The 27,185-nt window shown below is 43.8% G+C and overlaps 1 protein-coding gene across 2 annotated transcripts in view; it reads left to right on the top strand.

Moving 5' to 3' along the window:
* The window catches only part of DRC1 (dynein regulatory complex subunit 1), a 2,270,880-nt gene that overhangs the window by 445,332 nt on the left and 1,798,363 nt on the right, over positions 1–27,185 (top strand). For both annotated transcript variants that reach the window (XM_044062852.1, XM_044062853.1), the window contains one exon: positions 15,979–16,116. In XM_044062852.1, the coding sequence (XP_043918787.1) occupies positions 15,979–16,116 (138 nt within the window). The remainder of the gene's footprint in view (positions 1–15,978; positions 16,117–27,185) is intronic.

Below are 27,185 nucleotides of genomic sequence, written 5' to 3'. Positions count from 1 at the left end.
ACACATTTCTGGATGTTCCAAAATTCAAAATGTTGACTCTACAGCAGCTTCTGCCTATGCTGGGCAAGAAGGCTTGGCTTGTAACTTTGGACCTAAAAGAGGCATACCTGCATGTCCCAATCAGACAACCTTGCAGAAGATACCTCAGATTCATAGCTGGCTCAATGCACTAAAAATTCTCTGCACTGCCCTTTGGCTTATCTACTGCGCCCAGGGTCTTCACAAAATGCCTGGCACCAGTAATTGCTTTTTGCAGACAAAGAGGAATTCAAATATATCCTTACTTGGATGACTGCCTTATTCAAGCAGAGAACCAGGACATTCTACTAAAGCATCTGACGTTTGTAAAAAGATTACTAATTTGCCTAGGGTACACAGTAAACGAAAATAAATCAAAATTAGTACCCTCTCAAGAGATAATATTCCTGGGTGCAAACTTAAATACAACTGCCCAGATGGCTTATCTCACGCCAGACAAACAAAGGCAACTGACTTCTTACTTCAACATGTTGGCAACAAAGACCCAGTTATCTGCAAGAAAAATTCTGCAGGCTTTGGGCTTCATGGCATCCTGCATTCTGCTAATTCCATATGCAAGTCTGCATATGAGGAAACTACAATGGTATCTAAAAAGTGTTTGGACTCAAGATTGCCACAGCCTGGAAACAGTAATTACCCTCATTCCCTGCCTGCAACAGGAGTTTCAATGGTGGGCAAAAGCCTGTCACCTCAACCCGGGACAGCCATTCACCTAACCCACAGCCAGGCAGACATTGACAACAGATCCATCAGATTATGCCTGGGGGGCCCACATGGCAGGAAGATGTATTCAGGGTACATGGTCTGCAAGTCAAATGCATCTACATATCAATCAAAAAGAGATGCTAGCTGTTCAGAATGCCCTGACAGCCTTCAAGGATATACTTCATCCAGGACAACTACTGATAAAGATGGACAATACTACAGTCATGTGGTACATAAACAAGCAGGGAGGCACACATTCCTACCCCCTCTGCAGACAAGCCATGACTTTGTGGAACACAGCATTGACTTATCAAGTACACCTGCAAGCACAATTCCTGCCAGGAAAGACAAATACTCTGGCGGACGAATTAAGTAGGAACCTCATGGATTCTCACGAGTGGAAACTGGATCCACAAATCTTCAGCATGATAACAAGGAAATGGGGATGCCCAGACATAGATCTATTTGCCTACCCTCACAACTGCCAACTACAGAGATTCTGCACAAGGACTTATCACAAGCAAGCATGGAAAGTAGATGCTCTGTCATTCAGCTGGAAAACCCTTACAGTATATGCCTTTCCAACACTGCCTCTCCTCCCCAAGGTACTCCTAAAGGTCAGACAAGAGAAGCCAAAAATGATACTGATTGCCCCAGACTGGCCCCGCCAGCACTGGTACCCAATCCTAAAGAGCTTGTCTCAAGGCCCAGCCTGGACATTACCTCAAATTCCTCACTTACTGACCCAACAAAACAATCAGATGCTGCACAGCCAGCTCAGAACCCTAAATCTGGCAGCATGGCGGATAATGTAACAATTCAGAACACACCTCTCTCTAAAGCAGTTATGGATGTTATTTTGGAGGACAGGAGGCCCAGCACCAGAAGATCTTATCCAGAAAAATGGAAGAGATTCTGTGCTTGGAACCAGGCACAAGGAATTGACACGCTTGTACCAAATATCCCTCAAATTTTACAATACTTAACTGAGATGCTGGACAAAGGCCTATCCTTTTCATCAATTAAGATCTATGCCTCTGCCATTTCAGCTCATTACAATAAGGACCCACCTATTTTTTCACATCCACTGCTAAGGCAGTACCTCAGAGGGGCCAAAAACATAAGACCTCCAAGGAGAGCACCAATACCTACATGGGACCTCAATTATGTCTTGGAAAACTCACACTGCCTCCTTTTGATCCAGCCAATACAGCTGAGATAAAATTCTTATCATGGAAAACAGCTCTGCTCCTAGCAGTAACCTCGGCAAGAAAGAGTCTCAGAGTTACAGGCACTAATGGCTGTGGAACCTTTCATAATTTTCCATCCAGACAGAGTTTCTCTGAGGACAAACCCAACATTTATGCCTAAGGTAGTGTCCAGTGTGGCCCTTAACCAAACCATTCGTTTGCCTACCTTTTATCTAAACCCACAGAATAAGGGGGAGAGACTTCTGCATTCTTTGGACATACACAGACAGCTACGCTTCTACTTGGACAGAACTAAAGCTTTCAGAAAGACTGAGCAACTCTTAGTAGCATTTGTTGCAGGATCACAAGGAAAGGCTAACTCAAAGCAGACTATTTCAAAATGGATAGGCCACTGCATTCGTTTCTGTTATTCACAACATGGCAAATCAGTGCCTAAGGGCATTAGGCCACATTCAGCCAGAGCAGCAGCCACTTCAGCAGCCTTCCTCAGAGGAGTACCAACCAAAGACATTTTAGAGGCTGCAACTTGGACTTCAGTGCACACTTTTTCAAAGCACTACCACTTACCTCTTTACTCTAAATCCAGAGCAGGCTTTGCCACTGCAGTTCTGCAGGGCCTCATAGCCACTCCTAATTCTATTTAGACCCAGCCACCCAACCTCAGCTTTGGGATTCAACCCAAGAGTAATGACTGCAACAGTGAAACACGACGAACATAGTACAGTTGTGTACCTACCATAAATGTAGATGTTCGAGTGTATTCACTGTTGCAGTCCAGGTTACCCACCATCCCCCTTTCTTTGCTGGGACTTATCTGTACTTCTCTATTCTATACAACTCATGTGGTGTATTTGCTTGTAGATGAAGATTATGTTTTATTTTAGTGCATGCTTTTTTATTGGCATAATTTTTAGCCTACCCTTTTGGGGGCACCTGACATCTGGGGCAAGAAAAACTGAAGAAAATCGCGTTGGCTGCATCTTTTATACCGTTGGCGCACTGACATCAGGGAAGAGGCGACAGCAACCGACGCCGGACCAAGACTTTGGAATTCAGGCCGACTGCGGGTAACCTGCCAGCAGGATAACCTAAGTGTAATGACTGCAACAGTGAATACACTTGAACATGTACATTTATGGTAGGTACACAACTGTACTGTTTGAGATCAGATTTGGAGTCTGCAAGTTTTACAGTGTGGCTTCTGTCAGTGAGCCAATTGGCAACCCATCTTGTGACGTAGGGATTTATACCTAGTTTAGTGAGTTTAGCTATGTTTGCAGAATGGGGGATGGTGTCAAAAGCCTTACGAGGTCAAGATAGGCTTTGTGAACCACCTTACCCTCATCTGCGGCTTTGGTGACTGCCTCAAAGAAGTCGATCAGGTTCAGGAGGCATAATCTGCGTTTCACAAACCCATACTGGGTGGGATCCAGAGTTTGGAGGTTACCAGTATCTTTGTTTGAGTTCCATGATGATACGTTCCATGGTCTTGCAGACCAGGCTCGTCAGGCTAATAGGGCGATAGTTCCCGGGATCACTGGTGGCTCCCCCTTTGTGGAGTGGGATAACTGTTGTTGTGCACCATTCAGTGGACGCAAAGCCTGATGCGAGGCTATTATTGAACATGGTGCTTAGGTGGGGACCCAGTTCGTTCTGAAGTTCGTGTAAAATGCAGCTTGGGATGTTGTCTGGTCCCATGGATGCTGTGTTTTTGGCTTTAGAGAGCGCAGCTTTTACCTGCGTAGTTGTGATTACAGGGACTCTGCATTCTTCCTGTATAGGTATGGGCCTTTTAGGGTGGGGGGGTAAAGTTAGCACTGAACCTATCTGCCAGGATGTTGGCAATATCAGTTGGTTCAGTAATTTTCATGCAGTTGTGCTGTAAATCAGAGCAGATCTCGGTGTTGCCATGTAGATTCTTGACATAGCTATAAAATGCTTTGTGGTTGTCCTTGGATTTAGTGGCGATTTTGTTTTCATAGCTAGCTGTGGAGGAACTTATAAGGGATCTCAGCTTCTTACTGAGGCTGACCAGGGAGCTCCTCCACTTATGGGATTTTACTCTCTTTTGCAACAGTTTCTTCCTTCTGTTGTGAAGTTTGTTTATGGCAGATGACCACCAGATTGGCTTCCTGTTTTTGGAGGATAGCGTCTTGGATGTTCATCATGTTTCACTGTTGCAGTCATTACACTTGGGTTATCCTGCTGGCAGGCTACCCGCAGTCAGCCAGAATTCCAAAGTCTAGGTCCGGCGTCGGTTGCTGTCGCCTCTTCCCTGAAGTCAGTGCGCCAGGGGTATAAAAGATGCAGCCGAAGCCATTTTCTTCAGTCTTTCTTGCTGCACGGTGGCCGAAGCAAAAGCAGTTCACAAGTGCCGGTCAGCCGACTCCTGAGATTTTCGAAATCGAATTTCAGAACCAAAGTCTTCAATAAAGCTAAGTACCCCGTTGGGGAAACTTTTTCTTGCTCCAGATCGATGTTAACAATTGTATTTCTTATGGGAAGCAAATACCTCATAAGAATTTTCACTCTTACTGTATTCCTTGCCTAGGCCCTGACCATGATGTTACTAGTTGTCGGTTTTGTGCTAGATTCAACAAACGTACTATTAAGCGTCAGTTTGATTTTGCTTTACATTACTTTGGCCGAAGGTTTAACTACATAATGCTGTAGGAACAACCGACCGGAATTCATAAAAAAACACAAAGACAAGGAAAAGGACAGGCATCTGAGGTCCAAAACCGACGACGAAGACTCTTCCATGCCAGTCACCGGTTCGCTGGTTCTCAGTGAGGCGTTTTCACAGCCCCTGACACCCGCTACCTCAGAGCCACAGGCCATGTCCGACTCCCATGTGGAGACAGCTAGGCCTCTGGAAACTCAAGGTATTGGGCCTGCGGAAAATATTCCCTCAGATGGGTCCAGAGCCACTGAGCAGGCATTGGCTTCTGAGGGTGTTTTCAGACCTTCACAGCTTACTATTAAGTCCACTACAGCAGTCAAGGCAAAGTCAAAAACACCATTAAAGACAAGGAAACAAGTACAGCATTCTCCTGGACAGTCATCCATGCCAAAGAAACAGATGCTTAAAATGGCCGAGGACCTAATTACTTTAATCAGGGGTTCCCATCACCCTCCTGATAAAAGGCCTAGGCAAGACACTGACTATGACTCCTCTGACCAGGTTTCTATTTCCTCTGATTCCTCCTCAGATCAGGGATATTCTCTCCCTCCCTATGAGGACTCTGATGCAGAAGAATCTATACCTTCAGCCTCTCCGCCTGAGGATTATTCTTTTGGGGAAACCTTGCACACCATGAGGGAGCATTTCCATTGGGAGAGCCAGGATTATTCAGAATCCAAGAAAAGGCTCAGAGACTTTCTTTTATTGCCTCAGCACAGGCCCCTGGCTATCCCCCCTGTGCTTGATATAGTTGATGATGTTTTCTCTGAATCCAGTCTGTCTCCTGATTCTTTACCCCCTGCACCAGTCAAGCCACACAGGTACTACAGTGTCCCAGACTCTCATAAATTTCTTTATAAAAGCCCTGCTGCTGAACCAGAAACAATTTCTCAGGGTCCCAAAGGAATAAAGGCTTCCACTGCAAAAAAACCTGTTCCCTCTGATAGGGATTCTAGAGCTCTGGATAGATGGGGGAAAAAAGTTTACACTTCTGCTACTTTAGCTATAAGGGCTTTAAACTGCCAGTTTCACATGCTTAAATATCAACAGTACCTCATGTCTTTGTTAAAACAGAAAATGCTTGCAAACTCAGAATGTCCTGACAATAAGGAAATGCAGGATTTATTGCATGCAGCTGAACAAGTGGGAAAGCATACTCTGCAGTGTGGTTTTGATTCATTAGAGGCTTCTTGTAAAGCCGCAGTTACAGGTTCTGTCATACGAAGGCATGCTTGGTTGAAAGAACAAAGTTTACCTGAACATGTTAAAGTAAAATTATTGGATGCTCCACTACAGCATGATACTTTGTTTGGTGTTAAGGCAGAAGAGGTGTTAAAGAAAATGGAGGATAATGCAAAATCAATGCAGACAATAAAGGATTTCTTACAGGTTCAACCACCTTGGTTTAGCAGAAACGGTGTCAGACAGGCCACAAAGAGGAAGATACAGACGCCCAAGAGGCAGATCTCAGCCCCAAGGCTCATACAGACCTAAACAATGGGGTGCTTCAGCCCCCAAAGGAGGAGAAGACAAATCACAACCTTATAGGAAACAGTCCCAATGACTTTCCTCTACAAATGCCAAGCACTTACCTTTTGGCAGTACCCTTAGGGGGAAAGCTAGCACTTTTCTCACAAAATTGGCACATGATCACCCAGGACAAATGGGTACTGAATATTGTTTCTCAGGGTTATAGTTTCCACTTTCACACCCTTCCAAAATCAAAAGGTATGCCGGACCTGCCACAAAACCAATGGGCAGAGGCACAAAAACAAATTTCGGCTCTCTTGGACATGAGAGCTATTCAAAGAGTACCACAGCAAGAACAGGGACAAGGATTTTACTCAAGACTTTTCCTGGTACCCAGAAAGGACAAAGCCTGGAGACCAATACTGGACCTGTCAATCCTAAATACTTTCCTGGATGTTCCAAAATTCAAAATGTTAACACTGCAGCAACTTCTACCCATGCTGGGCAAGGAGGCTTGGCTAGTTACTTTGGACCTCAAGGAGGCATACCTGCATGTCCCAATTAAACAATCTTGCAGAAGATACCTCAGATTCATAGCTGGCTCAATGCATTAGCAATTCTCTGCACTGCCCTTTGGCTTATCTACTGCGCCCAGGGTCTTCACAAAATGCCTGGCACCAGTAATTGCATTTTGCAGGCAAAAAGGAATTCAAATATATCCCTACTTGGACGACTGCCTTATTCAAGCAGAGAGCAAAGACATTCTACTAAAGCATCTGGCGTTTGTAAAAAGATTACTAGTTTGCCTAGGGTACACAGTAAACGGAAAGAAATCAAAACTAGTGCCCTCTCAAGAGATAATATTCCTGGGTGCAAGCTTAAATACAACTGCCCAGATGGCTTATCTCACGCCAGACCAGCAAAGGCAACTGACTCATTACTTTCAAATGATGGCAACAAAGACCCAGCTCCCTGCAAGAAAAATTCTGCAGGCCCTGGGCTTCATGGCATCCTGCATTCTACTAATTCCATATGCAAGACTGCATATGAGGAAACTACAATGGTATCTAAAAAGTGTTTGGACTCAACATTGCCACAGCCTGGAAACACTTATAACTCTAATTCCCTGCCTGCAACAGGAGTTTCGATGGTGGGCAGTGGCCTGTCACCACAACAAGGGGCAGCCTTTCACCTTACCCAGCCAGGCAGACAATAACAACAGATAAATTGGATTATGCCTGGGGAGCACACATGGCAGGAAAATGTATTCAGGGCACGTGGCCCAAGGAGCAAATGCATCTTCACATCAATCAAAAAGAGAAGCTAGCTGTACAGAATGCCCTGACAGCCTTCAAGGATCTACCACATCCAGGACAACTATTACTAAAGACGGACAATACCACAGTTATGTGGTACATAAACAAGCAAGGGGGCACACATTCCTACCCCCTCTGCAGGCAAGCCATGACTTTGTGGAACACAGCACTGACCTATCAAGTATATCTGCAGGCACAATTCCTGCCAGGAACAAAAAATACACTGGCAGACATACTAAGCAGAAATCTCATGGATCCTCACGAATGGAAACTAAATCCACAGGTCTTCAGCATGATAACAAGGAAATGGGGATGCCCAGACATAGATCTTTTTGCATCCCCTCACAACTGCCAATTACAGAGATTCTGCACAAGAACTTATCACTCACAAGCATGGACAGTGGATGCCCTATCATTCAGCTGGAAAACCCTGTCAGTTTATGCCTTTCCTCCACTGCCTCTTCTTCCCAAGGTGCTCCTAAAAGTCAGACAAGAGAAGCCAAAAATGATCCTGATTGCCCTAGACTGGCCACGCCAGCACTGGTACCCAATCCTAAAGAACTTGTGTCAAGGCCCAGCCTGGCCCTTACCTCAGATTTCTCATCTTCTGACTCAATAAAACAATTGGATTCTGCACAGTCAACTCAGAACCTTAAATCTGGCTGCATGGCAGATAATATAGCCACTCAGAGCACACCTCTCTCTAAAGCTGTTATGGATGTCATTTTAGAAGCCAGGAGGCCCAGCACTAGGAAATCTTATGCAGTAAAATGGAAGATATACTGTGCTTGGAACCAGGCACAAGGACCCGAACCACTTGTTCAAAATATACCTCAGATTTTACAATACCTAACTGAGATGCTGGACAAAGGCCTATCCTTCTCATCAATTAAGATCCATGCCTCTGCCATTTCAGCTCATTACAATACGGAACCTCCTATTTTCTCTCATCCACTACTAAGACAGTACCTCAGAGGGGCAAAAAACATAAGACCCCCAAGGAGAGCACCATTACCTACTTGGAACCTCAATTTTGTTTTAGAAAAACTCACACTGCCTCCTTTCGAGCCAGCCAATACAGCTGATATAAAATTCTTATCATGGAAAATGGCTCTGCTCCTAGCAATAACTTCAGCAAGAAGAGTCTCAGAGTTACAAGCATTAGTGGCAGTGGAACCTTTCATTATTTTTCATCAGAACAGGGTCTCTCTAAGGACAAACCCAACATTTATGCCAAAGGTAGTATCCAGTGTGGCTCTTAATCAAACCATTCATTTGCCAACATTCCATCCAAATCCCCAAAATAAAGGGGAGAGACTTCTGCACGCTTTGGGCATACACAGACAGCTACGATTCTGCTTGGACAAAACAAAAGCTTTCAGAAAAACTGAGCAATTGTTTGTACCTTATGCTGCAGGATCACAAGGAAAGCCTATCTCAAAGCAGACTATTTCAAAATGGATAGGACACTGCATTCACTTCTGCTATTCACAACATGGCAAATCAGTGCCTAAGGGCATTAGGCTACATTCTACCAGAGCAGCAGCCACTTCAGCAGCCTTTCTCAGAGGAGTACCAAGCAAAGACATTTTTGAGGCTGCAACCTGGAGTTCAGTGCACACTTTCACGAAGCACTACCACTTACCTCTCTACTCTAAATCCAGAGCAGGCTTTGCCACTGCAGTTCTGCAGGGCCTGGTAGCCTCTCCTAATCCTATTTAGGCCCAGCCACCCAACCTCAGCTTTGGGATTCAACCCAAGTGTAATGACTACAACAGTGAAGCACGATGAACATAGTACAGTTGTGTACCTAACATAAATGTAGCTGTTCGAGTGTATTCACTGTTGCAGTCCAGGTTACCCACCCACCATCCCCCCCCTTTTTTTTTCTTTGCTGGGACTCTTCTGTACTTCTCTATTCTATCCAACCAATGTGGTGTATTTGCTTGTAGATGAAGGAAATGTTTATTTTAGTACATGCATGCTTTTTGGCATAATTTTTTCAGCCTACCTATTTGGGGGCACCTGACATCTGGGGCAAGAAAAACTGAAGAAAATGGCATCGGCTGCATCTTTTATACCCCTGGCGCACTGACGTCAGGGAAGAGGCGACAGCAACCGATGCCGGACCTAGACTTTGGAATTCTGGCCGACTGCGGGTAGCCTGCCAGCAGGATAACCCAAGTGTAATAACTGCAACAGTGAATACACTTGAACATCTACATTTATGGTAGGTGCACAACTGTACTTTCTGTTTGGGATAGCATGATCCATGCACTAGTGTAAGTGCTTATAGAGTGTATTTGTGTAGGATTCAGCAGTTGTAACTGTATTTTCCATCTGCATGGGTCTCATGAAGTTCACCCCTTCTGTCTTAAGAAGCATGAAGTTGGCTTTGGAGAAATTTTTTACCATGGTTTCCTTAATGGGGGGTGGGGGTGGGATGTGGATATCAAGGGTGATTAGCTTATGGTCGAATCAGACCAACGAGGAGTTGACTTCAGGTGTGGAACACCAGTCACTCATGTTGGTAATGACAAGGTCTAGGATATTGTTGCCCTGTTGGGGGTGTGGATAAGTTGATCCAGGGCATTGGAGTTTATGAATTTCAGAAAGCATTGAGCTAAGGAGTTGGTACACGAGTAGTTTTCCCAGTTAATGGTGGGGTAGTTGAAGTCACCCATTGTTAGGGTGTTTGGTTGAACCCTAATATTTTCCAGTACATCAAGAAAAGAGGAGTGGGAAGCCTGGGGCATGGTGGGGGATCTGTAGCAAGCTACAATTTGGATTGCAGTTTTGCCCAGATTTAGTTGCACTTGGATAACCTCGGATGCATTATGCTGAGCAACTAGCCTGGAGGTGTGGATATCCTTAATGAATATGGACACACCTCCACCTTTGGTGTTTCGGTACAGGTTACATGGCCGAAAAGTGTGGTATGTGTTATAGCCTGGTAGTGCCGGGGTGCTCTCTGGAGCCTTGAACCAGGTCTCAGTCACCGTACAGATATCGATGTTCTCCATTTTAAGGAGTGTCTCGAGTGAGTGCATTTTGAGATTTAGACTTCTAGCATTGAGTAGCATTACCCTCAGTTATTGCTTGCCTGTTCCTGTTACGGTGGTGAATTTGTCATTTGAACCTTGCCTAAAAAAGGTACTATAGGGGCGGCAAGAGCCTTAGCCAGTATCCGGAATCCCAGGGGTGACAGGTGCAGGCCATCTCTGGCAAAGCATCGTGGTCTGTCGACCATGTCATCCCAAGCAGACAGATACTGGATCCCCTTAGAATGACACCAGAAGCTTAGCCAATTGTTGAAGTCAGTCATTTTGTCCTTGTACTGCGGTATCATTTTGGGTGATAGCAGAATGCTACTCAGGGCTAGGGTCATACCTGCCTGGGCTACAAGATCGGAGAGCTCTTCCATGTATCTTTTCATGTAGTCCAGGGAGGTACAGCTCAGGTCATTCACGTCAACATGGACAATGACAGAGTCATATTTGTACTTGTTGTGGAGTGACCTGATGTGCTTTCACAACAGACAGCTCAAACAAATTTGCACTAGGTCTCTTTGCAAGTTAGCCTGTTAAATAGATGCATTTTCATTCCCTTGAAAAGGAAAGTTCCTTTATGCTTTTCCACCCTTTCCACTGATATCCAGGTTAATTCTAAAAATGCTAAATTAATCCCCAGAAGTCATTGTGGTGACTCACTTTTGGCCCAGGCAACATAGGTTCTCCCTTCTTATGGAATTGGCCAGGGACAATTACCACAAGCTTCCTCACAGACTGGATCTACTCACACAAGACAGAGGGAGTTTGATATACCTCATTCTCAGTCAACTTCAGCTGACTGTCTAGATGATTCAATTCAAATACCTTTTAGGCACTTATTTCAGGAGTACATGCAGGAGGTACTAAAAGTGGGAAGAAAGCCTGCTACTAGAAAATCATATGTTGGTAAATGGAAGTGATTTTCTAGTTTGTGCGTAACCAATAACCAGGAGCTTGTCAGGGATTTTGTGCCATTGGTGCTCAAATGTCTGTGACAGTTATTTTTCCCTGGCCTCTCTTATTCCTCTATAAAAGTTAATTTTGCAGCCATTTCAACATGTTAGCCCAGGGATCTTGCTCTTTCTTCTCTGTTTGCTGTAAAACAGTTTCTTTCAGGAGTTTTACACCTGAGGCCTCCTCATAAACGGGTTGCTGCTCTGTGGGATCTCACCTTTGTGCTGGAGAAGTTGACTTTGTCACCTTCTGATACTGCTCATCAAGCAGATTGAAGATTTTCGACTTGGAAACTGTACTCATCATTGCTATGACATCTGCAAGAAGAGTATCTAAGTTGCAAACTCTTATGGTGGGTGAACCTTTTCTCATTTTCCACAGATATAGAGTCACATTACACAGAAACCCCTCATTTATGCCCAGAGTGATTTTAGAGTTTACTTTGAATGAAGCCAGCAGTCTGCCAGTTTTCTATGTAGAAACTAAAAAAGGGGGGAAACATTTTACATACTCTGAACATGCATGGGCAGTTCAGGAACTGTCTTGACAGAAGTCCTTTAGAAAAGCTAACCAGCTGTTTATTTCTTATCAAGGGACAAAAATGAGGTAATATTTGACTGACAATGACTGTATAGATTAAAGTATGTATAATGTTTGCAACTACACTTGTGACAGCATGGTTTGTAATGTGTAATATTTGCAAATGAAATTATGTCACTATGGTTTGTTTTCATTTATATAAATGTAAGATTGCCTGTGTCATACTTGATAATTTAATAAAGATGTTTCTTGGAGACAAAAACAAGGCATCCTGTGTCTAAACAGACAATTTCCAGGTGATTGTCTTCAGCTATTGCATTTCGTTATTCCCACCATGGCAAAACCATTCCAGGCAATATCAAGGCACATTCTACTAGACCCTTGTCTTTTTTGATGGCAAACAGACTGGAAAGGGGTAGATTCTAAAAGCATACTAGAGGCAGCTACATGGTCCTTTGTACATACAAAGCATTACAAACTGGATTATTTTTCTATTTTAAGAGCTAGCTTTGCTAGCACCATTCCATGGAGGGTTTTGGATCCATAACCTCCCTCCTCCCAGCCAGCTTGGATAGGCTTTGGTAATCAGCCCTTATACTCTAAAAGCTACTGTAGCAGTGGGAATGATGAACATAGTACAGTTGTGTAAGTTGCACTTACCCATAATAGTCGATGTTCAAATTCCTAACTGCTGCAGTATTCACACCCACCTTCCACCCCCTTTTTCTTGTATATAGTTGTGGGGATATAAAGTACTTTTGTGTGCGTGTGTTTCTACTTTATATATTTTCCTTGTTTATAATGTTATATTGGTTCAGGATTTTTAGACTGATCTGCATACCTCTCAACCTCTTAATGTGGACAAACCCTAAAATTTTGTGGAGACAAATGCTCAAAAATAGGAAATATTGCTCTTATAAACTTAGAAAGTTGCTAGAATGACAGGTTTTGTATTAGCATGCATTTTCTGAATGATATGAAGTCAGTAACTCAAATGCATTTCATTATTTAGTGACTTCAATCCTCAGTGATTTGCCAGAAAACCACAAATTTTATGAGGGACTGGGACAGACCAAAAAATATGAGGCAAAAATCTGGACATTTTCCGAAAATCTGTACAGTTGAGAGGTGTGCTGATCTGTGTTTATGGATGGGCAAGAGAGTCCTGAAGAAATCTTCACTGTTAACTGCTGATTTCCCTCTTGGGGGCTGCCAGTCAGCAGTCAGAGTGAAGGTGTGTGTGTGTGTGGGAGGGACCTTTGTGAAGCTGGCAAGTTTTTGTTTCCTAGCCAAGGTAACACCCCATATGACATAAAGGCTACTGCAACAGTGAGGAATTCAAATGTATACTGTCATGGGTAAGTGCAACTTAAGATAGCTGAACTTTTTGTGATTGCCTCTGTCTTTGCCAGTACTAAATACTCTGTTGACCTCTCAGCATTTATTTCCTTGTATTTTTCACTGTTCTCATTGCTCTTTGTGAGGCATGAAACTAGACAAATGCTTTATCAGCTTTGTCCAATTAAGAAAAACAAGCAAGCAAGCATTTATATAAATAAACCAGGGGCAGGTTTATTTATTTGTTTGTTTATTTGACATTTGTTAACCGGGTTGGTCCAGCTGAGCCGTATGGCCCTTTTTCAGTGGAGACCTGAGGAGAAATTCTCCAGCTGACAGAAGTAATGACATTCTATGATGACATTTTATACATGGATCAGAAAAATAAAAGTTTTAAACAATAATATACAATATTGAGAATATGAACAAATATGAACAAGCTAGTAGTATACAGCAATTCTGTATGCGAACCAAAAGAAGAAAAAGTACAAAGAAGTACAGGTTTTGATAAACAGTGTTGAAAAACAAAGTAACTGGGGAATGCAACACCAGGGTAGGACAAAGTGGAAGCTTTTTTTTCTTGTAAAAAAGATACATTACACAAAGAGAGTGAGAGCAGATTCAGTAAGGATGTTATTTACAAGGTAGCTTAAGTGAGAGTAAGTGGGTTACCTATAGAACAGTGACAGTGAAAATGGAAGTTATGGGGTAGTAATGCAAGGGCAGGATTTTGAGTTCAAGAAGTTTTTGGCTTTAGTTTTGAAGACACTGGTACTTTGAATGCTGTGGATGTCAGCGGGAAGTTTATTTCAGGCTTGAGACACAGAGTTTCTGTATAGGAGTTTGCCAATATTTAAGTTTGGTTTATAACTGTCTAGAAGGTTCTGGTCAGAGCTATGGAGAGAACGAGCTGGGGTATAAGGGGATACAGTGGATACAAGAGAGGGACAGGTTGAAAGTTTATATAGCAGTGAGTGTGTGAGCTGGGGCTGGGATAGCAGGAGAAGCTGGGGGAAATTCAAGCCATTGATGTTTGTTCAAGGCATGGCAATGATGAGATTTGTATGGTTAGTTACTGGCGAATCTGGCTATATTGTTGTATGTTTGTTCGAGTTTGATAAGTAGGGATGACTGAATGTGGATTAAGATAGGAGAGGCATGAACAAGAGTGTGTGTGGAGTTGGGAGCTAGGAATTTCATATTTCTATAGAGCAGACCCAATTTCTGGTTGTTTTTTTAATGCAGTGTTGTATATGGATGTTAAATTTAAGCTGGTCATCAATTATAGTACCAAGAAGTTTGGTGTTGTGGTTCAGCTTTGATAAGGGTCTTGTCTTGAGAAGAGATGGTAAAGGTGGATTTGTGGTGGGAGAGAGATTTGGGAAGGAGTAGTAGGAGCTTAGTCTTTTTGGGATTAAGTATGAGTTGGTGGTCAGTGAGCCACTTTTCTACAGATGAGAAAGTATTTTGGGTGAGGGATAGAAGGCTGGTGATGTTATCAGAGATAGAGTTGACAGTAGAGTCATCGGCATATTGTATGAGGGAGGAGGTGGTGCAGGAGGACTAAAGTTTGTTTGTGAAGATGTTGAAGAGGAGAGGTCCGAGAATTGAGCCCTGAGGGACGCCAGTTTGGACAGGTTGTTTGAGAGATAGTTTGAAAACCACTTGATAGTAGATGGAGAGAGATTAAGATCAGTTAGTTTAGCAATGAGTTTAGGATGAGAGACAGTATCGAAAGCTTTAGAGAAGTCGAGGAAGAAAGACGATACAAGAAGATTTTTATTCCTGGCTTCAGCAACAGTGTGGGTAAAACATAGGAGGGCAGTGGCAGTGATATGATTAGGCCTGAAGCCATATTGAGAAGGGCTTAGAAGGTTTTCCTTGAGTAGGTATTTAAGGAGCTGGTTATGTATACATGTTTCTAGGATTTTGGAGAGTAGACAGAGAATGGCAATGGGTCTATAGTTATAAGGTCGATAGGTTTGTGGTATTGAATTAAATAAGATCAGGGAAACAGGGACAAGACTCGCAGCTTGTGGTGGGAAGTTTAAGATGAGCATCAAGGCAGTATTTTTTCCACAGAGTGGGTTATCAATTATTGGAATGAATTTGTTGAGTGAGGGGTTTATTGGTATAAAGATGCTTAAAACAGAGGTAAGTAGAACAGCAAGACTTCTGTTTGGATTGATTTATGCTCCTATTCTTAGTTTGCTGTTGCTAAAAATTGTATCCGGCAGTTAGTGCAGAATATTAAGGCTCTGAGCTGCTTCATGTAGTCCAGGGATTTGATTCCTACAACCTCCAGTTACTTAATTTGTGACTCTGAACAAGTCACATAACCAGCCAGTGTCCCTGGGTAGCCCCTTAGAAGGGACTCTTGCATCCAGTGGGCTTGCATGGTCAACAAAAGTGTAATAAAAATGTAAGAAAAATTACCAAAATATCTTACTGCTAATATTATGTGTGTCTCAGTTTTTTACCGAGTATGTGAAACAGTATTTCTTCCATTCCTCCTACTCAAAAACATCAAGAATTTCTAATATGGTGTGTTGTTTTCATAGTCATACTTTTCAGACTTATTCTTACCTCATAAATGCAGTAATTGTTTAACTAAAATATAGTGCCTGTTGTTAGGCTTCATTCATTTGAATACCCTTCTGCTGCTGCTATAGGAATTGAGAAGCAAGGATGATCAGTATGTGAAGGAACTGAAGAAGGAGGCAGAAGACATTGACCTTTTGATTGAGAGGATGGAGGAGCAGATAAAGAGCTTAACAAAATGCTACAGTACAGAGCTACATCAAATTGAGGTAGGTGTGAAAGTCTTATGGTGAGAAGCAAATGTTTAACAGATGTTTATTAGAATGTTAAACTATCTTGGGAAATTTTCGTAAGGTCACTTAAAATGTGAAAAGTGTGTTAAGCATCATCAGCGCCTTATACACAGAGAAGGCATGAGAAGTCGGCATGGTTTATTTTAAATGCTGCACAGAAATTAGATGGAGTGTGAGTGCTTAGTCCTTATAGTAAAAATGGGCAATATATAGTGTGCTCAGTGGATGGCCTCCCCATAACTGGACAGTTATGTAAGTAGGAACTAGGTGGCCATACAAGATATACACTGCCGATGTGTATATCCCACCCCCCCCAACATTTCTTTTGGTAAGGAAACCCTACATAAAATTATTAGCCTAACTGGATATTAGCAATAGATAATTATGGGTGAGCTCAACCCAAACTGGAAAGATCAGCCATTGAGGCAACTCAGAATATTTCTCCCCTGCACATTCTACAACAAATATTAAACGTAGTTTGTCCCATGGTATAAAGGTACGAAGTATGAAGCTCTAGCTCCACCTCAAGACATCATGTGTTCACTTAGCAGCACAAGCTCTGGACTGGGTGGAGGAAGATGGGAGTGAGTAACTAATGCCAACTTGCTCATTGGGGGGGGGGCTTGGAGATGGCATCTCAGTTTGCTGCACTGGTGAAACCTACAGGAATGTAAGTGTATCCCTTCTACCAATGACTTTAGTGAGCCAAAGCTGCAGTGGTGCACTATGTACAAATGAGTTGACATATGCAGGCACACATGTGCCCTCTGAAAGCAGCATGTACAGAGCTCACAAAATGGTGCAAAGAGGAGAGTGAAGAATGATCCTGATATATGTGATGGCTCCCACTGTTCATGATTCACTCAAGTCTCAGCCTAGATGAATGAATAGGGCTCTCCCTTCTTAGGATGAATGGGACAACTGAGCAACCAGGAGGACAGACAGGGCTAGGTGGTCAGCAGTGGATTGCGAACAGAAAAAAAAAAAAAAATCAGGCCATCCACTTACCGGTGTTCTTTCCTGAATTTTCTAATAAAAGAGAATATTTGCTTCATCATTTTGATGTTCATAGGCAATTGAGATTTTATTTCAATAAGACCAAGCCTTTCAGAAAGTCCAAACAGTTGTTTTCTTTCTCTAAAGCCAGGTTGGGAAATCCAGTGCCTAAGCCTACTCTATCTAAATGGCTATCTGATTGCTGCATTTTTTTTTTGTTTACAGTTTGAAAGGGAAGAATTTCCCTTGCACACCAAATGGTCATTCTGCTAGAGTCATGGCTGACTCTTTGTCTTTCCTTTCAAGAGCAGCTAGGGATGACACTTGTGCTGCTGCTGCTGCTTGGGTGGGTCCTCATACCTTTTTGTCCCACTTCAAGTTGGATATTCAGTCTAGGTCCAGATCTTGTTTTGACTCCACTATATTGCGTAATGTGCTTTCCTAGGGCCTCTCTAGGATGTAACATGGCTGGGGCGTCTGTCCCCCCAGGTTGAACCCACATGGAAAAGACAATATCAGATAAAAAGTTATGTACTTACATAACAATAGATCTGTGTTTTCTCTTTCTGTCCGATTCAACCATCCCGCCCGCTCCCTCCTATGTTATGTTCTCTGTTTATTTTATTTATTTAACATTTGCTTACCAAGAAAGTCTAATTTGGAATAAAGCCAATTTTCAGTGGAGGCCTGGGGAGAAACACTCCCGATGCATGTCTTTGTAACGTGGGAGGAAACCAGAGCACCCAGAGAAAACCCACACGGCTGCAGGGAGGATATGTAGACTCCGCACAGAAGGCACCCCAGCCTAGAATCGAACCAGAGAACCTCTTGCTGTGAGATGACAATGCGACTGCTGCACCACTGTGCCATCCTTTGGTTGACCAAGTCGTGGAAGCTGTTGTTTCCCCCCTTTATTTTGGTGTCCTTGGTGTTAGATTTTTGGGTTAGATAGTGGAACTGTTTTTGGAGAGAGACAAACTCAATCTGAAGTTAGTTTGTCAGAGCTAGGCTTTATGAGATGAGGAGGCGGTGCTTGGGGAGCTGTTGAACCAGACAGAAAAGAACACTGATCTATCATTATTTTAAGTACATAACTTTCAGTGTGCAGTAATTTACTTCATTTGATCTTCAACCTATGGGGTATCGGATCCGTAATGGATCTGAGCTGGCAACTTCACAGGCATCTGCTCCGAGCTCCTCCCCCTACCCATAATACACCACCACTACCCTCCAACCCTCCGATCTCTTTTGCCACGGCTTCCAGCGCATTGTAATTCTTGAGCTCCAGGTTGTGAGTAGGTTTTTGAAGTGTTTTTTCCCCTGTTTATTAGTGTTTAGTGTGTGTTCTGGTAGCATAGGTTTCCTCCCTTCCTCCCCCTCACTGGTGCGTCGAGTGTAGGTTCCTTTCCTTAGATGTTCATCGTGTTTCACTGTTGCAGTCATCACTGTAGGGTTCTTCCTGCCGGCAGGAAGCCCTCGGTCGGCCAGAATCCCAAAGTCTGGGTCCGGCGTTGGCTGTTCAGTCATGCTCCCTGACGTCAGAGCGCCAGGAGTACAAAGCTGCCAGCCGATGCCATGTTTCCAGTCTTTCTTGCCGTGCGGTGGAAGCAGTTCGGAAGTGCCGGTCGGCTGACTCCTGATATTTTTTCGTGCTTCATTCCGAAGACTTACTTCTTCTTCTAAAGCTAAGTACCCCGTTGGGGAAACTTTTTTCTTGCTCCAGTCCGATGTCAGGAAAAAGTTAATAATTGTATTTCTTGTGGGAAGCAAATACCTCATAAGGATTTCCACTCTTACTATATTCCTTGTTTAGGCCCTGACCACGACGTAGCTAGTTGTCGGTTTTGTGCTAGATTTAACCAACGCACTATTAAGTGGAGGTACGATTTTGCTTTTCACTACTTTGGCAGGCGATTTAATTATAAAATGTCGTCGGACACGCTTCTGACTACCGGAGTTCACAAACGACGCAAGGATAAGGACAGGCCTCCGAGGTCCAAATCGGACGACGGTTTACAAGCAGAGCCAGCTTCAGGTTCGGCCATCGTCAGTGAGGTGCTTTCACAGCTCCTGTCGTCGGCCATTTCAGAACCGATTGCCGAAACGGACTCCCATGAGGAGCCAACTAGGCCGTTGAGTACTCCAGCTGCAGGACCTTCAGACAATGCTCCCTCGGATGGGTCCGGAGCCGCTGTGTGGGTACCGGCTTCCGAGGGGGTTTTCAGGCCTACACAGCTTCTGATAAAGGCAAAGCCAAAGACAAAGACCAAGACTCCTTCTAAATCAAACACACCAGCCCAGGCCTCTTCTGATCCGAGACCCAAATCTCAGAAACAGCTGCTTAAAATGGCGGAGGACTTACTAACCATGATTAGGGGTTCACATCCCCCTCCAGACAAAAGGCCAAGGCAAGAATTGGATTATGAATCTTCTGATCAGGCATCTATTTCTTCAGTGTCTTCCTCTGACCAGGAATATTCTTTCCCTCCTTATGAGGATTCCGATGCTGAGGAATCCATTCCATCAGCTTCTCCCCCTGAGGATTTTTCTTTTGGGGAAACTTTACACTGGGAAGGACAGGAGTACTCCGAATCTAAGAGAAGGCTTAGGGATTTCCTTCTTCTTCCCCAACATAGACCCTGGCTATTCCTCCTGTTTTGGATATTGTGGATGATGCCTTTTCTGAGGCTAATTTAACTCCTGACTCCTTTCCTCCAGCCCCTGCTAAGCCTGAAAGATATTACAGGGTCCCTGACTCCCACCAGTTCCTTTACAAAAATCCTGCTGCTGATCCAGAAACCATTTCTCAGGGTCCTAAGGGTGTTAAGGCCACCTCTGCTAAAAACCCTATTCCGTCAGATAAGGATTCTAGAGCTTTGGAGAGATGGGGCAAAAAAGTGTACACTTCTGCTACTTTATCTATTAGGGCTTTAAATTGTCAATTTCATATGCTAAAATATCAGCAATTTCTGCTGTCTGTTATGAAACAAAAGCTAGGTACCATTTCTGCATGTGCAGATAATAAGGAATTACACGATTTGATACATGCTACTGAGCAAGTGGGGAAGCATGGCTTACACTGTGGTTTTGATGCCTTGGAGGCTTCATGCAGGGCGGCTGCCACTGGCACAGTCATTAGAAGACATGCTTGGTTAAAGGAACAAAACTTACCTGATCAAGTTAAAGCAAAGTTACTGGATGCTCCTGTACAGCATAATGTTTTGTTTGGGTCTAAGGCTGAAGAGGTGATAAAGAAAATGGAGGATAAGGCAAAATCCATGCAAACGGTTAAGGATTTCTTACAAGTCCAGCCCCCAAGATTTAGCAGAAATTGGCCAACTAAAAATTGGTCCTTTCTCAGCTCGGACAGGCCTCAGAGGGGTAGATATAGGCGTTCCAGAGGGAGGGCCCAAGCACAGACCTCTTACAGACCTAGACAGTGGAGTGCTTCCACCCCCAGGGGTGGAGAGGACCAACCTCAATCTTACAGAAAACATGCTCAATGTCTCCCCCTGCATGGCTCCAGGAATCCTAGAAGCCCCTCTAGGAGGAAAACTATCTCTTTTTCAACAAAATTGGACTTACATAACCCAAGACAAGTGGGTTCTGGATGTAGTTTCAAGAGGTTACAAATTCCACTTTCATACCTTGCCAAGACCAAACGGATGGCCAGACCTACCAAAACACCAATGGGCAGAGGCATTAAACCAGGTGGAATCCCTCATGGCTATGAGGGCCATAGAACTGGTTCCACAATCAGAAACAGAGCAAGGCTTTTACTCAAGGCTCTTTCTAGTTCCCAGAAAACAAAATTCATTGAGACCCATCCTGGATCTGTCAGTCTTAAATACTTTCCTGGAGATACCAAAGTTCAAGATGCTTACTCTGCAGCAGCTCCTGCCAATGTTGAGCAAAAATGCATGGATGGTGACATTGGATTTAAAGGAGGCTTACCTACACATCCCTATCAGACAGGAGTGCAGAAAATACCTCAGGTTCAAGGCCGGCTCGAAACATTACCAATTCTCTGCGCTGCCCTTTGGCTTGCCTACTGCATCCAGGGTCTTCACCAAGTGCCTGGCACCAGTAGTATCTTATTGCAGACTCAAGGGAATTCAAATTTACCCTTATCTGGACGACTGCCTTATTCAAGCGGACAGCAAGGATGTCTTACTCCAGCACCTGGAATTTGTTCAAAATCTACTCAAGTGCGTGGGATTCACTGTGAACATGAAAAAGTCAAATTTGACACCCACACAACAGATAGCTTTTCTGGGTGCTCTTCTAAACACAACAACCCAGATGGCATTCCTGACATCCGAAAAGCAACTACAGCTGGCTTCAACTTTCAAAACCTTGGCATTAATGTCTCAGCTAACTGCAAGGAAATTCCTGCAAACTTTGGGTTACATGGCTTCCTGCATCCTTCTCATACCAAATGCAAGACTACATATGAGAAAAATACAATGGTACCTAAAAAGTGTTTGGTCCCAGCATTTCCACAGTCTAGACACACAGATTGCTGTCTTGCCTTGCCTACAAAAGGAATTCCATTGGTGGACCATGGCATGTCTTCACAACAAAGGGAAAGCCTTCAATCTGCCTCCAACCAACCAAGTGTTAACCACGGACGCCTCGGATTACGCATGGGGAGCCCACTTGCAGGGGAAAGGCCTGCAAGATTTTTGGACAGAGGATCAGAAGCACCTACATATCAATTTAAAAGAGATGCTAGCTGTACAGAATGCCCTCTTGGCTTTCAGGGATCTTCTACAGCCAGAGCAACTACTGATACAGACAGACAACACCACAGTTATGTGGTACATAAACAAGCAAGGGGGTTCACACTCCTACCCCCTTTGCAGACTAGCCATGACTCTAGGGAACACAGCTCTAGCTTGCAAAGTGGATCTACAGGCTCAGTTCCTGCCAGGGAAACAAAATATTCTGGCAAGACAGCCTGAGCAGGAACCTGTCAGACCCACACGAGTGGATGCTAGACACCCAAATATTCCAGATGATTATAGAAGCCTGGGGCTGCCCGGACATAGATCTATTTGCATCCCCTCACAACCACCAGTTACAGATTTTTTGCACAAGGACATTTCACAAACTAGCATGGAAAGTGGATGCTCTCTCATTCAGTTGGAGGAACCTCTCTGGGTATGCCTTTCCTCCACTACCTCTTCTTCCACGGGTATTATTAAAGATCAAGCAGGACAAACCCAAGATGATTTTACTGGCCCCAAATTGGCCTCGCCTATTTTGGTACTCAACTCTGATGAATTTATCCCAGGAGCCTCCTTGGATTCTACCTCAGATTCCAAATCTTTTGTCCCAACACCAGGGCCAGGTTCCGCACTCTCATATCAAAACTCTCAGCCTGGCAGCCTGGCGTATTCAGGGTCTATGATTAATCCTACCCTTCCCAAACAAGTCATGGATGTCATCTTAGAAGCCAGACGGCCGAGCACTAGAAAATCTTATGCAGGTAAATGGAAGAGATTTTGCACCGGGATGCATGCTCATGATTCGGATCCTCTCATTCCTAATATCCCATTGATTTTACATTACCTGACAGACATGCTACATAAGGGTTTATCCTTCTCCTCCATAAAAATACATGCCTCAGCTATCTCTGCACATTACAATACAGGTCATCCAATCTTTTCGCATCCACTTCTGAAACAATATCTCAGAGGAGCAAAGAATTTAAGGCCCCCTAGGACACCACCCATACCTGCCTGGGACCTCAACTATGTTCTGGAAAAACTCACTCTGCCTCCTTTTGAGCCTGCTGCCACATCTGATATTAAGTATTTATCATGGAAGACAGCTATCCTACTGGCTTTGACTTCAGCCAGGAGAGTCTCGGAGTTACAAGCACTCATGGCTGTGGAACCTTATATTATTTTTCATCAAGATAGGGTGTCTTTAAGGACTAATCCTACTTTCTTGCCTAAAGTGGTTTCCAAAGTGGCTTTAAACCAAACTATTCACCTGCCAACTTTTTTCACTAATCCACAAAATAAAGGGGAAAGGATCTTGCATTCCTTGGATGTACACAAGCAACTTCGTTTTTACCTGGACAGAACCAAGGATATCAGGAAAACAGAGCAACTGTTTGTTTCTTATGCAACAAATTCCCAAGGCAAAGCTTATTCAAAACAGACCATTTCTAAATGGATTGCTCATGGAATCAGATTTTGTTACTCTCATCATGGAAAGCAAATCCCAGGAAAAATTAGGACTCATTCTACCAGAGCTGCTGCTACTTCAGCTGCCTTTCTCAGGGGAGTACCTACCAAAGCTATTTTGGAAGCTGCAACTTGGAGTTCAGTGCATACTTTTTCTAAGCACTATAATCTCCCTCTTTACTCTAAGTCTAGGGCAGGCTTTGCTTCTGCAGTCTTGCAGGGCCTTCTAGCCGCCCCTTCTATTCTATAACCACCACCCTTTATCTCAGCGTTGGGATTCAACCCTACAGTGATGACTGCAACAGTGAAACACGATGAACATAGTACAGTTGTGTACACTTACCATAAATGTAGATGTTCGAGTGTCTTCACTGTTGCAGTCTGGGTTACCCACCCTCCTGTCCCCTCTTATACTTCCATTAGTGTGGTTTCCTACTTCACCCTTCTTCTGAGGTGTATTTGCTACAGGGTATGGGGTTTGTTGTATGTTACATTTTTGTTTTACTATTAGCCTACACTTTTGGGCACCTGACATCTGGGGCAAGAAAAACTGGAGAACATGACGTCGGCTGGCAGCTTTGTACTCCTGGCGCTCTGACGTCAGGGAGCATGACTGAACAGCTGATGCCAGACCCAGACTTTGGGATTCTGGCTGACCGAGGGCTGCCTGCTGGCAGGAAGAACCCTACAGTGATGACTGCAACAGTGAAGACACTCGAACATCTACATTTATGGTAAGTGTACACAACTGTACTTTTTTAGGTAGTTTGTAGTAGTTAGACTTTTCCCCTCCCCCCCTCAGCCTTCTGTGTGCTTGTGGTTCTGAGTGTGTGGTGAGTGGAGTGTTTTTTTTTTTTTTTTTCAGAGTCTTTTCTTGATGTTCATCGTCTTTCACTGTTGCAGTCCTTACAAAATGGGTTATCCAGCTCCCGGTAGCCCACAGTCGGCCAGAATACCAAAGTCCTTGGTATATGACATCGGCTGCCTTCGGTTTAGGCCAGACGTTAGGTACAAAAGAAGGCAGCCGACGCCATTTCCTCAGTCTTTCTTGCCACGGAGCCCAAAGCAGAAACATTTTGTACAAGTGCCGGTCGGCAGAGTACCTTCTTTTTGTATTCCGACTGCTTAGTTGAAGACATCCTCAGATAAGTACCCCGTTGGGGACCCTCTTTTCTTGCTTTAACAAATGACAGAGAAAGTTAATAACTATCTTGCCTGTGGAAACAGATTCCGCACCGTGATTTTCACTCCTATTGTATTACTTGTTTGGGCCTTGAGCACGACGTCCCTAATTGTGTTCTCTGTGCTTCTTTCAACCCGCGTACCATACGCCATAGAGCTAGGATGTTGTTCAAGCATTTCGGAGTTTGGCCTAAGTTCGTCGGTATGGCATCTTCTGGTCTTCCAACTTCAGACGTTCCTAAGAAGTGCAAGGATAAGGACCGTGACAGGTTTAGGGCCAAATTAGCCAATGACATCCCTGTTAAGTTGCTTGTTGGCCCAGCAGTAGTCAGTGAGGCGCTTTCTTTGCCCCTGCAGTCCACGGATGTTCAGCAGCAGGCATCTTCGGAGACCTTTTCTGAGTCCTCCATACCGCAGGCTTCCACTTCGTCTTCTGACCTTCTGCCAGTTGCCACCTCTGATGGATCCGGAGCCACTATGCAGGCGCCGGCTTCTGAGGCCTCTTTTCTCTGCCCGGAGAACAGATCTAGACCGACGAACTTAATTCAGACCTCTGCAGTGGCTAGGCCTCCCGAGTCCCTCCGGCTTTCTAACAGGCCATCCAGCCGAAAATCTACTCGTAAGCAAAGATTGGCCTCCCCTCAAATGCCTCAGGCTCAGATGGTCAAAATGGCTAGTGATCTCTTGACCCTTATCAAAGGCTCTCAGCCACCTCCTTCTAAAAGGATTAGGGAATTGCCCCCAGAAGCTTTTTTTGCCTCAGACTCTGAGGTTTCCAGCAACTCTGCTGATGAAGAGGAAAACTATCCACTTTTTTCTGGTTTTGAAGATTCTGATGCAGAAGATTCCATCCCTTCTGCCTCCCCTCCAGAAGATTTTTCTTTTGGAGATACTCTGAATACTCTTAGGGAGCATTTCAAATGGAAAAGTCAGGACTACCCTCAGTCTAAGAAATGGATTAGGGAATTCTTGGATTTGCAAACAACAATAAAAAAATAAAATGAATTATATATGAAACAACAAACCAGTGACCACCAAATCTTTTATTGCTCTTGCTTCTGACGTCTCGGCCATAAGCCTTCAAGGAAGATAAAAGCTGAGAAAAAATCCCATGTATATATACTATGACTAATAATTCAATAAAGCAGTTAATACATCAGTTAGAAAAAATGAAACTCCTTAAAGCAGTAAAGCTACAAACTACAGTAAAATTCTCCCATTTAAATTCTGAATTCATGCCCTTCGAGCTTAAAGTGCCAAACTTCAAAATATAAAGTACTTCTTTATACAATAACTTATTTTTCAAACAAGAATCAAGGGGAACTTCAATTCTTTCTAACACTGTGCCTGTTTGTGGATTTGCCACAGCATAAACCTTAGGCTATCCCTCCAGCTTTGGAAGTGGTTGATGTTTTCATGGAGAATTCTTTGACTCCTAATTCTGTTCCTCCTGCTCCCAGAAAGCCTGACAGGTATTATAGAGTTCCTGATTCTCATCAGTTCCTTTTCAAGAATCCTACTGCTGATCCAGAGATTATTTCTCAGGGCCCTAAGGGTGTTAAAGCCACGGTTGCTAAAAATCCTGTTCCTTCTGACAGGGAATCTAGGGCTTTGGATAGATGGGGTAAAAAGGTTTATACTTCTTCCACCCTGGCTATTAGATCTATTAATTGTCTTTTTCATATGCTTAAGTATCAGCAGCATACATTGGAGGCTAACAAGGCTAAAATTTCTGGTGTTCTTTCCCTGATGGAGAGTAAGAACATGCATTATTTATTGAATTCTGCCACTCTTGTCACTAAACATTCTTTACATTGTAGTTTCGACACTATGGAGGCTTCTTGCAGGGCAGCAGCCACTGGTTCTGTCATTAGAAGACATGCTTGGCTCAGGAAACAGCCCCTTTATGAACCTGTCAAATCTAAATTACTGGATGTGCCTTTGCACAAGGACAATCTTTTTGTTAGCAAAGCAGAAGAGGTGTTGAAAAAGTTGGAAGATAAGGCCAAATCTATGCAAACTGTTAAGGACTTTCTGCAAGTTCAGCCTCCTCGTTTTAGTAGACATTACTCTTCTAAGAATTGGACTTTTCCTGACCCTAATAAACAGAGTCGCACTAGGTCTAGGGGTTACAGGTCTTCTAGGGGAGCCCCTCAAAAGGCTAAGCACTGGCAGGCTTCCTCTTCAAAATCGGGGAGTTCTAAGCAAACTTCCCAAAGCAAGCATTCCCAATGACTCTGGCCTTCCCCTGCCTGCCTCTGCAGGCCCAGGGTTTCCTTTGGGGAGAAGGTTAGCCATGTTTGCAAATGCCTGGTTCATCATCACAGATGACAAATGGGTGCTCAAAATAGTATCCCAAGGCTACAAGTTCTCTTTTCACACCTTCCCTGTCCACCAAGGATACCCAGATATCCCCCCAAATCAAAAGGCAGAAGCAGAAAAACAAGTTTCTTCTTTACTAAACCTGGGGGCAATAGAGCCCGATCCTGCACTACAGATAGGTCAGGGTTTCTACTCAAGACTTTTCCTGGTTCCCAAAAAAGGGGGCACCTGGCATCCTTTTCTGGATTTGTCCATTCTAAACACATTTCTGGTAATTCCCAGATTCAAAATGCTCACTCTTCAGCAGTTGCTGCCAATGCTTCAGCAGTTGCTCTCTTTCCAAAAAAA

The sequence above is a fragment of the Protopterus annectens genome, chromosome 2.part1, assembly GCF_019279795.1.
Source record: "Protopterus annectens isolate FY-2018-M chromosome 2.part1, PAN1.0, whole genome shotgun sequence".
NCBI classification, from domain to species: domain Eukaryota; kingdom Metazoa; phylum Chordata; order Ceratodontiformes; family Protopteridae; genus Protopterus; species Protopterus annectens.
Note: the sequence above shows the minus strand (reverse complement) of the source record. Positions and strands in the feature narration are given on the sequence as shown.